This window comes from Penaeus japonicus, unplaced genomic scaffold (genome assembly GCF_977035675.1).
Source record: "Penaeus japonicus unplaced genomic scaffold, GWHDUDI00000001_assembly GWHDUDI00000012, whole genome shotgun sequence".
In the NCBI taxonomy this organism is placed as follows: Eukaryota; Metazoa; Arthropoda; class Malacostraca; order Decapoda; family Penaeidae; genus Penaeus; species Penaeus japonicus.
The window spans coordinates 43170901-43183400 of record NW_028234414.1 but is presented as its reverse complement, the minus strand read 5'-3'; the positions used below and the strand labels follow the sequence as shown (position 1 = coordinate 43183400).

General features: G+C 41.1%; 1 protein-coding gene across 1 annotated transcript in view; it reads right to left on the bottom strand.

Moving 5' to 3' along the window:
* Positions 1-1756: 1756 nt before the first annotated feature.
* The window catches only part of Sptz (zinc finger FYVE-type containing 26 spastizin), a 14514-nt gene continuing 3770 nt past the window's right edge, over positions 1757-12500 (bottom strand). Inside the window, exons 3-7 of the mRNA XM_043004146.2 lie at positions 7548-12500; positions 7011-7089; positions 5980-6100; positions 2668-5811; positions 1757-2412 (exon numbers count right to left, since the gene is read on the bottom strand). The exon at positions 7548-12500 is cut by the window's right edge and continues 520 nt beyond it. Coding sequence (XP_042860080.2) covers positions 2230-2412; positions 2668-5811; positions 5980-6100; positions 7011-7089; positions 7548-12500 — 8480 coding nt within the window. The 3' untranslated portion in view covers positions 1757-2229. The remainder of the gene's footprint in view (positions 2413-2667; positions 5812-5979; positions 6101-7010; positions 7090-7547) is intronic.

Sequence of the window (12500 nt, the reverse complement as noted above, 5' to 3'; positions counted from 1 at the left end):
ATATTATATATATATATATATATATATATATATATATATAATATATTATATATATATAATATATATACATACATATATATACATTTATATACATAATATATATATATATATATATATATATATATATATATATATATATATATATATATATATATATATATATATATAATATATATCATCACAAAAAAAACTGTTGGAATCTCATAATTTCTCACCATGATCAGTCAGAGGTTTGGAATTTCCCTTATTTAACAATTCTTTTTCTTTTCATCAGCCTAATTACATTCAATCATAGAATTTCTGGGGATACAATATATCATAAAGAAACATATCATAGTATTATAATTCCCAAGAATTCATCATAATCAATGCCCGACACACAGGCATTAATCAATTATTTCATATATACACATAAAAGTTTACTTCTATAATATGGAAATCTGTGAAAGACTAAATTCCTCATACGTGAAAAATCGGAGAAAAGATATTTGAGCAAAATGGCCCTATTCGTCTAACGCACATTACTCTTCCAATTCATTCAGCGTAGTGATAAACTTTAAATGGTACTTCCCATTATTAATGAACATCAAGACTGAAATAAAGATGTATATAATATATTATACAGTGCTATTGATAATGGAAAAGAACAATGGGTTGACAAAAAAAAAAGAAGAAATATTGGGCTAAACAACTAAGCTAATATGAGGCACCCAGATGTATAGAGGCGGAGTCTCAAAAAAGGACATTTTGAGTAACTTGCAATCAATGGTAATGCTATCGGTACTACAGTTTTTTTGTTTTTTTGTTTTTTTAGGTATCATGTAATATTTTCATACTCGCTTTACTTGCCATACTGAGCAGATTTCAAATGACAGAAAACATTCATGTTGTATTGGAAAGAAGAAGAAAAAGAAAAATAATAATAATAATAAGAAGATATAGAAGAAGAAGAAGAAATAGAAGAAAGAGAAGAGGAAGAAAAATAATAAGAAGAAATAGAAGAAGAAGAAAAAGAATAAATAGAAGAACAAGAAGATGAAGAAGAAGAAAAAAAAAAAGAAAAAAAAGAAAAAGAAAAAAGAAAAAAAGAAAATAAGAAAAAAAAGAGATTTTATTGATTTTACTTCTTTTTTTCTTTTCTGTTTATCTCACGTCTTTGACCCTCAACCTCCGAGCACCTCCTACGAAAAAGCATTGTTAACTAAACTTGGATAAAGTTAGATCTAAACTTCCACAAAGTTTACTGAAGCACGGAACACAGCACCAGGGGAAAGAAATATGGTGTGTAGTGTATCTTTCATTATAGCATCATTACATATAGTTTTACCAGGTTTAGAGGAAAAGATAATAATTTCAAATTATCTTTTGTTTCCCTACTTCCTGATTTGATAAAGGACGAAAGAAAAGAGCAAAGGAAATGAGAAAAAGGAACATGAAGAAGAAGAAGAAGAAAGAAAATAAAAAAAATCATCAATAAAGAAATAATACTTTACCCTACGTACATAAAATAGAAATAAAAAAAAATATATATAAAATATTGGAAATATCGCAGTCCTTGGGTTATATACATTTTTCAAATTAAAATCCCTAACTTACTTCTAAACACAGAAATCAGGCACAAAATAAAAGTATTATCACTGTAATAAGATCTCGTTATTACTCCTGAAAAGTGGAATGATAATATGCTTATCAACCGCAACTTTTGTCATAATACTATAAAGAGCGTAACGCAAGCTGGACAGTGTTCAGCGAGCAATGTTTTTTTTTTTTTTTTTGGTTCAAGATCTTCCAGATCAATTATAATACTAAATATTAGAGCAGAAAGGAATGCCCTCAACTACATACACATATAATAAAAAAAATGATTACAAAATATATTTCATATATAGAGGACAATATTATCTGCTTTAAGATCATAAATTTGGCAACAATTTGCATATAAAAAGGTATAGACAACAGGTTATCATTACTGATATAAATATTTTCTTACAAGTGGAGAAAGCAATCATTATTAAATCTTAAGTATTGAATTCTAACAAAAAGTAAACTTGCATTGGATGTTTACGTAAACTAAAAGTATTCTTCTAATACCTATCATCTAACAAAAACATATAAAAAGAGAGAGAGAGAGAAAGAAGTTAATTAATATCTATATTGCTACCCATGCTATCAAAAAAAAAAAAAAAAAGAAAAAAAAGAAAAAGAAAGACAGAAAGAAAGGAAAAAAAGTTACATTCGAGCACTGACGCGGTTCTCATAGTTTGCCAACCACTTGCTACACATGGTGGCAACATGGGCCTGACCGTTCGACTTTGCCACTTCCTGCACCTTTACCACATCTTCGTGTCGGCCACGATGCACTGCTACCAGATATGCGGACTTCAGACGACCACAGTTGATGTATGCTTCAATCTGGGAGAGTGGAAGGGAAGATATAAGTCAGCATGGATTAATTTTTTCTTTTCTTTTGTATACTGCCCCGTTGTGGTTTGTTTTATGCTATTCTCCTTCCATTTTTCCTCTCCATTGATAAAAATTATGGAATGGATAGTCTGAAGATTTTTTTTTTTTTCACAACAGAAGGAACTATAATACAAACCAATGAGAAGCAACATATAAAACAATAAAACAACAACATGACAGAATTCCTAAGAGACTTTGACATACCTTTGCACCGTCACTTGAAAGAAGCTTGACCAGGGCATCTAGATGAGTGTTCTGGGTGCTGCTTGCAGTGGCTAACAGTGCCGGCTGAAGGGCAGCATCGATCGTCTTTGGTTTCAATACCCCCCACTCTTGCATACCACGGACAACCTGTCCCACTGTATTGTACTGTTCGTGTGCTACCAGTAACTGACTAACGACTGACAACAATTTCTCGGCAGACATGCCACTGCCCTCCACCACACGGTATGCCAAGCTCAGTCCATCTGCAACACTCTGAGCACTGCATATTGCAAGAGAGGCCACAGCTAAGCGTTCTTCTTCATCCCCAAGCAGCGTTGGCAAACTGATGTTCCCAAGGACTTTCATTTTGTGGAGATTATGCAACAAGGAACACAACGCATTTCCCTTCGCCTCGCAGTTGGCTAAAAACTTGGTTACATCTGCCTGCAGTGTTAATGTATTGATGTGCTGATTGACTTGCCATCCTGACATATTCAACGTGATCTTCTTCTTCTTGGCACTGGACTGATGTAACGCTTGCGTGTCGAGATACGCCTGGAGGTGCGTCTTTGCCGAGAGAAGATGGTGAACTCTGTTGGCTAATCCATTGTAGCTGTCTACTGTGTGGCTGTACATTCTGAGAAGGGTCATTGCAGCTCTCAGTCGATCTCCTAAGGCCTCCTGCACAGCTAAGAGGGAATTCCACCATCCTTGGCGCTCTAGCCACCGGCAGCCTCCAAGCATGTATTTCGCCCATTTTTCCTGTTTGGGATCTATGGCTCTGAAGTTCCTCAACAGAATGTCCAGCTGGCCACATCTTAAAATGGGTACCAGCACCTCATGCACAAAGAGATCAACTTCAATTTCTTCGCTCAGAAGGTAATTCACACATTCTTGCAACTGTTTATTTCTCATGAAATACTGTATGGCCATACAATGATTCCCGTATAAACACAAGTAGTACTTGCATTCAGTTTGGAACAAAGAATCCATTTTCGAATTATTTTTCTTTTTCGTCCTGTGACTAGAAAATATCTGCTTGTTACTCTCTCTGTTGGTGAGCTGTCCATTTGAAATACTATTGAGTTCTTGTAGAGAGTGAAGGACAACAAGAGCTTGTGACGGAGGCAGCCTAGACTGGTCATTCATCATAATGTTCGCTCGTGCTCTCTCTGCCTGCTCCATCACCTTCTGGTCCACTGAGAAGGGGTTGCTCTCCAGATACTTTATAACTTCTGGCAATAAGGAAGACCTGCAAGGCCTCCTCTTGTCAAATGGTCTTTCCAGAACCCGAGAAAAGCGTTCTCTTGCCCCTGGGAAATCTCCGGCCTTCAGTGATGCCATAGCCCATGCACCCCAGACACCCGTTGCCTCTAAACCAGCCTTAGTGGAGATATTCAGAGCCAATTCCCACAACTGCTTTTTCACCAACATGTCACGCAGGTGTCTCATGTGAATGAATTCCTGTTGTAAGCACCTCTCCAATCTCTCCTTTAACTTATCCTCTCCCATCAAATTCTTTCTGTGCAGTTCTCCAATCTGAAGCATGTTTTGCAAAGATGGGAGAGGAATTATGGAACCGCAGTTGGCTTTTGACAATAAAGAGATCAGATCTACCCACTGGGTGTAGTATTCACAGAGAGCTATTCCTTGATGTTCACCTATGTTGCCGAATCGCACCTTTGATGAGGCCAACAATGTCTGAATCATTGAAAGCACAAAAGTGTTGTCTACCTCTGGACTAGCAGACTTGATGGAAGAAACAATCAGGGAAAACAAGTGATGACACAGCTTCACAATGCACACAGCTGCTCTCTTGTGGTCTTGGTGCTGTGCCAGGATAGCAAGACACAGGCTGAGTGAAGGCGCATAGTCGTAGCAGAATTCCTGGCGGACGAGGGTGTTGTGATCTGGATCTGTGGAGAGGTACCAGCCCCCCTCAGTGTCACTTGTGCAAGACGACCCTCCCCCTCCCCTGGTACTCATGAAGCCCTCCGAGTTCTGAGACACCGTGTCAAAGGTCCCATCTCCCAGTGGCCGTACCTGAATGTAATCATCCAGGTTTAGATTTTTTGTTTGCTGGTAGCATTCTAGACAAACTCTTACTTGCAAATCTCCATAACCTTGGATAACAATCCTGGCTTTCGAGCATGAACCACATACGACTCGGCCACATCTTCGGCAGTGATGTCTCCTGCAAAACATTGAAAAGACAGCAACTCTACAGACAGGGCACTCCCTCACTTCAGCATCTGGAATCCACTCGTGTCTTTCTGGAGGCCTAGCTGGCATCACAAACTTCTTTGGTATATTCTCGTTCAAAGTCTGTGGTTTCAGCGTTACTTGCACGCCTGTTGTATCCAAAGCCTTAGCTGCATAAGCCTCAAGCAGCCAGTTCAGAACATCCCAGCTCAACGACTGCGGCTCATTCTTCTGAACTCCAGCCTCCTTGCACAGACTTGAGATGCCAAAATCCTGTGAGTGAATGCTGGAAGACATTCTAGAGTCGACCATATCCAAATGCTGGCTAAGGGTCTTTATAGCTTTCTCCACAGCTTCTAGTTTGATGTTCATTAGCCACTGTTCGATGATAAGATGCGGGGTGGAAGCCAAGTGGCTCAACTGGAACCGGTCATCTGCATGGGGAGCAATGTCCTCCACCAAGATCAGTCCCATAACCTCCTGTTGCAGATCACTGAGATTTGGAAGTGTAATGGAAGGTGCAACCTCGCTAGAACTGACACCTGCTTCATCTACCTTTCCAGGCAATTCATCTTTCCCCTGGCATAAGGATGAGAACTGTGTCTTCAGCAAGAACTCAATCAAGAACCTCCTGGTGGGTGCACTCGACAACCTTTCCAGAAGTGCTTGCGAGACAATGACCAAATCGTCGGAACTCAGAGCGTGAAGAGCCTCTAAAGCTGTGCCGTAATCCGGGCTTGTCTTGTCCAGCACAGACATCAGGTAACTCTGGTCAACCAAACGGCGCAGCTCGGGGCTGACGTTGTGGTGTTCTGCCCACTGGACACCGAGCTTGAACTGTTTCTTCTGGAGCAGCATCTGAAGCAGAGCAGCAGGTTCCTCTTCTGACATCTTTTCTACCTCTTGCCAGGAACTGACCTCTGGATTCCCAACTCTAAGGATCTGTATCAAAACATGAACAGGAAAAGTGTTAATAAAAGATAACCATGCAGCTATAATAATATAATCCATACCCCAAAAAATCCCATTACAATACACTTCATACAATCAAAAATATATGGGGGGAAAAAAATGTAAACAGTCAAACACAATTTAAGGTATTAATCCTACCTCTTCATAGACCCCAATTTGCACTGCCTTGTTCTGGGCCCATTCTTGCTTATGCCTTGCGAGTCCTGTATTGTGAACCAGTATATTCAGGTGATCAATTGCTGCAGAAGCTGGCCAAGATCTGGAAAAAAATTAGTATATAATAACACTAATTCATTCATCTATCTTTCCACATCTCTCAATACATATGTCATCTTCTTTTACTCACTTGAGGGGTTCACAAATAGGACCATATTCTAATGTGAAAGAATATCAAAAGGCACTAAATTTTGGGATGGTTCTCGGAAATTTTTTATGTAAGCTCCCTGTCGTGCAGAACTAGAATCCGATAAATACGAGATTAAGTCCTTAACCCTTCTGCATTGGCCATGTTTTGTGGGGTTGGATCCCTTTCTTACTGCACTTTTTCCCTTTTTTCGAACTGACAATAGTTGTATAACTAGGGCAAATACTAAATGGTATCACTTTGCTAATACAACATATTTAGACATATATTTCATACCATTAGTCTAGAAAATAATAGAAAAAACACACACTATCTTTAAGATGCCCAGGCCAGGCTGAACATCTTAAGATGTGGCTTGTCTTGGAATGCTTAGCAAAATACAAAATATGATGACTTATCTAAATAATTTGCTGACTCTGAAAAGCCTTAACCATGTATTCATATATTTCACAGATATCTTAAAGTGTATATCTTAATCTAGTACCTTATTAATTTATTAATTATCTTTTTTTACACAGAGTATATGCATAATAGAAAATCAATCTGTAATTTTATTTCATCATCTCTTTTGCACAAAGTTATGATAATGAAAGAGAAGAAGAAGAAGAAGAAGAAGAAGAAGGAGAAGGAGATGATGCAGAAACAGCCGATGAAGAGAAGGAAAAAAGAAAACAAAAATAACTGGAAAACAATGAGTAAAAGATGATGATAGAGCAGAAGAAAAAACTAAAAAGGATGAAAATTCAATGAAAATTCAATCACATGAAACATACATTAATAACTGAAACAAACTTTAAGCACTTACTTATGTGCATCTTGAATGGCCTTGAATCTCACGTTGCAATCCGACAAGTGGTAAGCATACATCCATGGCTTGGGATCAGCTGAGAAACAGAGGGTATTATTACACACAGGAGTCTCTTATGTTGAAATAAAGAAAAAAAAGTGATCCTTTGTGGAAATTTTGAGGTCTATTTGAACAGCTTTTTGTATAAGGACTTGTATGCCTCCCCCCCCCCTCCCTTTCTCTCTCTCTCTCTCTCTCTCTCTCTCTCTCTCTCTCTCTCTCTCTCTCTCTCTCTCTCTCTCTCTCTCTCTCTCTCTCTCTCTCTCGCTCTCTCTCTCGCTCTCTCTCTCTCTCTCTCTCTCTCTCGCTCTCGCTCTCGCTCTCGCGCTCTCTCGCTCTCTAAATCATAGTAATAGCAGATAACAAGACTTTAAAACTGGCTTTTGTAAAATTGTCCCCTCACTGGGCTGCTTATATGTTTGGGAGAGGCAGATATTTAGCCAACAACTGCAGAAATGGTAAAAAAAAGCTTCATAAACTCAAAAACAAACTTACCAGAAATCTCAGATATCTGCACCACGAAGAGGAGAAGCTGATCCAAAAGGGACTGAAGACTGGGATGTTTTTCCAAAGTGGTCACAGGCAAGTTTTGCAGAACTGTCACCATGCAAGTGACGTTCGAGTGCAATTCTGCGGTACAGTCTTTGGTAATTGTTTGGCTTCCTAATAGCTGGTCAGCTACTGACCATATGGATGAAACGTCAGGGTCTATCAGTAACGCCGATAAGACATTGCTGTCCTGACTGATTCTTCCCAGGGCCTTGTATCTGCCGTTGGTGAAGACGTTCCTGCAGGCCTGGAAGTGGTGTGTTTCTTCTGGCAGAGCTCTTACTCTTCTCTCGGGAGGGTAGAGGATCTTGTGCCAAGCGTCAGTTTCGTCATCGGCCCACGAGTGGCCCTTCTGTCGTTTCATTTCCAAGGCACTGTGTAACGCTTGCACTATGAAGGCAAGGAGGGGACACTGCCTTCGTAGGTGACTTAAGACAGTTGGCGGAACCTTCACCGAAGTCCAGTCCAATTCATCAGGTACTGCAGGCGGTGCAATGGTTTCGGAAGCAGTGTGGGTCACGGAAAATTCTTCATTGACTAAATGTTCCACGTACTCTACGGCAATTCCTTGAGCTTCGTTACTATCCAAGACACTTATGTCTATATGCTTTTTGCAAGAGATTCCTGCATCAGATTTGCTAAATACATTGCCCATCTCCTCATTTACCTCTTGCAGCAGAGAATGTATTCCAGCAAATGTCCCATTACAGTGCCTTGCCACATAGTTAAGTATTGTCCTGGACACACAAACATTAACCTTTTGGCTTCCAGAGGGATGGTCTTCCTGTCCGCACACATCTCCCAAGTGCTTTTCTTTCACAACAGTAAACATATTTAAGTGTTCAGACACTGCGGCTTCCATGTGCTCTTCTATGCGATCTGCATAGATGACCTGCACAAGGGGGGAGACTGGATTTCCTTGTGTAATACAAAAACTTAACTTAGAAGGGAAGGCAGTAATGAGTCCAGAGATGTGTTGCAGTTTCTCTGTATTCTCGTGTTGCAAGCTGCTTTTTATCAGATTGCTCTCACAGAGGCTCACCTTCACGTTCTCCTCGTTCTGGATTAATAAACTAGATAATGGATTCTGCAGCTGAAGCACACCAAACAGGATATCATACAGGGAAAGAAATCCTAGTTGGCCAATGTTATAACCAAGGTGTTTCATCGCCATGAGACGTTCTATCACATAACTTGAGAAAATGCCCCTGGATTCTCCTGATTTACTCTTGGGATACAGTATATGATTCAGTAAACCAGCATGAATGTACATCAAATTTGCCAGATTTATAAAAAATACAACTGCTTCTTCATTTTGAGGCATTTTTGTGAAGTCTATGCTGGCCAACTCTGCTGTATCACTCAATGCTTCCTCAATATCAGGGGATAACAGTGCATTTGGGGCAGTCGCATCATTCAGAAGAACTGCTCTGTGGCACTGAGTGAATGCGAGTGCTTGAGGTTGTATTACCTCCTTTAGACCACTAAGCAGAGAGGTTAAGATATCTCGCACAATCACCTCTCCGTAAACAGCTGGGGTACCTGTCACTGTGCCTGAATTCATTATGACCTGTCCCTGAGAGACCTGAAAACCAAGTCTTGAAGCTTCCTCTTGGATTTCCTGGTCAAGTTTTCTTCTGTGTAAAAACTCCTTTGATATTGTGATCTTGGGACAGCAATACTGGAGAATCATTGCTGTTAAATTTAGTCTCATCCTGGCAGCTATTGGCTCCAACTTCACCGGGTCAACACCTTGCTGGAACATCAGTGACCCTAAGATATGCACGGGTCTTTGCTTAAGTAGAGAGAAATAGCTCCTCATGTTATTGTGGTACTTTTCGTCAGCGTTATGAGTAACCATGGCAGACATAAGTTGAAGGTACTGATAAAATGTTCTGACAAAGGCTCCCATTTTTGCATCCTGACACTCTTTGACACTGCTCCTGTACAAGTGATTAGCTTTTTCACTCAGAATCTGCAGTAGCAACTTGTACGACATATGTGCTTTGTTCTTCCCTGAATGAATATGGACATTAATAGAACTTTCCTTGCTGTCATCCTGTGTTTCATCAGACCAAAGTAATGTATCCTGAGTTGCTGAAAAACAGTCCAGGAACTTGGACCAGGCTTTTATGTAATTCTTCAGTTCGCTCTCCCCAAGTGGCAGAGGCGACAGCATGAGCGACATTGGCGTAGCTGAGAATGGAGAGACAAAAGTAGAAGTGTCTGCTGAGGAATTCTTATTTGCCCCATCTGAGTCACTTTCACATTCCGAACTTCGAACTGCAATTAGCGTACTACACATTGATGCCAACTTTTGCAATACAGGGATATAACCTTGGATACTTCCAATGGTCTTGGGTAGACTAGAGGGAACTGATGGCTGGGAAACCGACCTCTGTAGAGCCTGTTCCAGCAGATATGAAGCAGTGGTCTCTGTCAAGTCCACTGTGAGGGCCAAATCTGCCAAGACAAGCGCCTGGGGACTTAGGAAAGATGAAGCAATTTGGCAACTACCCTCTATCACTTTTGTTGACAAACACTGAGGTATTGGAGGTGGAGTAGATGTAACAAGGTCATGTATCATGTTAGTGGCACTCACCTGCGCAGAACCTTCTCTTGCTAATAAACCAATGTTTTGTATCAAGTCTTTTGAGTAGCCCTTATGTTGCACACCTTTGGATTCCCTTAGCTTGCCCGACTTCTGACTCGTCAGTGATAACTTTGGACGAAGCTGACCAAGTCTGTTCATTAAACACACTTCTCGTTTTTCGGTTGAATCTCCCACCTTGTACATTTTCACAACCTGTTCTGCTCTTGTTACATTACCATTGGCAAGGGCTAGAGTAATCAGACTTGATGGCGGAGCCAAGAGGTACGTTATGACACTGGTGTGGTCCTGCAAACCTGTAGGCACTTCGGCTAACTCATGTTCTTTCCCATGGCGCTTTTTCGTCCCTTGGGAATTTGCCGTCTGTCCTGAGTCATGGGGTCTTGCCCTAGCACTGCCCGATGCAGAGGAATTTTCATATACCGTGTAACCTGTATGTCCAGAGATAAGTGTCCCATCTAGAAAATCATCGAAGTTTTCTACAGAACCAAATTTCCGATTGTAAGGAGCTATCACTTGCATTCTCCACAACCCTTCACTTATTAAACGGGAGAGGGTCGATAAACGGACTTGTACTTCCTTTCTTGAGCAACTTTCATTTGTATTAGCTTGTTGAGATATTTCTGTATAAGTCTGAGCAGAGGCTGTGAGAATGGAATCGCGTAAAAGCAGTAAAATGTCCCAGGCCACCAATGAATTGATCAAGTAGCCTGTGTGGGGGAGTTCTCCCATGCTGGACCCAGTGCTCTTCCCACTCACTGTGCAGCTGCTTTGGTGATGAAAGGTTGGGCCACTCTGGGGGGACTGCTGGTGAGTGTCCCAAGTCAGCCTGTCAGAGCTCACAGGCGGCCAGGAAGACCCACGGATTTTTGAGGTTTCGGAGCTTTCTGTAGTTTTGAGATCTTTGCTATTTGCTTCTATTGATGATCCACTGGTCTTCTCCTCCTCTGAAGCACTGCCAAAGGGAGACAATGCCCTGACAGAGAGATTTACCGTTTCTGAAGAGCTTTCTTCTAGGACTACTTGATCTGCAAAATCTAAAACCTTTTTCACTTTTTTTGTACCATGTTCTGTCTCCTTTTTATCACCAGTAGATGAAGCAGCATTCAGATGCAAGTCTATCGCAGCATGTGAAGTACTTGCTAAACTCTCTACATCTGTTTGCTGTGACAAGAAGGACCGCTCAAGTTCACCTTCTTCGCCACCAGACTCACTCTGTCCCTCATCACTCATGTCACTATGCCGGACAAACAAGAGAGAAAATATGTTTTCCATCACTTCCACTCTACATTCCAAAGGCTTCAAGTCATCAAGCGTTCTCCTTACTTCCTGCAGCTTTTCCAAAATATTCTGTTGGTAAAACAGGAGAGGAGCCTGCCTGTCCCGATAGTTTGAGATCCCCTCACTATTCGCATCTGTGCTCCTAGCCAGGGTCTGTCCCTTGTCACTATGCAGTTTTCCTCGCGCCTGCCGTCCCGCAACAGCATTGTCTAGCTGCATTCCAGAACCAATCACCTGAAACACTGACAGCAGAATGCAAAAGGCTTTATATGTGCTTTGACATGAAGAGCTGAGTGTCCCACTTGGGTCCCTAGCTTTACTGTGTTCATCAAGAAGGTGCAGCACCTCCTCTGGCCACAATGTGTGTAATGGCAGAGATTTGTGAAGAGTAAACAGAGGTGAATGATTCCTTATCAGTTGCAAGAGGGGTAGAATCTTAACGTTGGTGCTACGGGTTAGGCACCATCGGACGAGATCCATGTCCCTGTTAAGATCGCTGCAGATGTCAAAGAGTAGCGGATCAACGTTCTCTGGCCGATTCTCCCAAACTGTTGCTATCCAAATGAGACTCTCCATCTTGTCTACCGAAGTTGACCACGCATGTAAGAAGATGATTGGCCACAGAGTTAGAATCCACTTTTCTGTATTACAACCTTCCATTTCTTTCATGCTCTTCACACCATCGACAGCAAGGACTTCGAATAGTAATTGCAACACATGCTTTGAATCTGCAGCACAACTGAGAAACATTTCTCTCAGATTGGTGGGAGAAAAGGAGGGTAAACTTGAGACTTGGCCTGCCTTGTTGATGCGGGAGCTACTGCTGAGATATTCTCTTTCCATCTCGCAAAAGAGCCGTAAACACGTTTCCGAGCTAGAGAGGTTTGTGAAGTGAAGCTTGTTGGATGCCAGCAAATTCTTCTCGTAACAGAGTCTAAGCATCCTGGGAAATAACTCACGCAAATAGGAAAGAGGGGCATCTCTGGATAGGGAAAGAATTTTGTAAA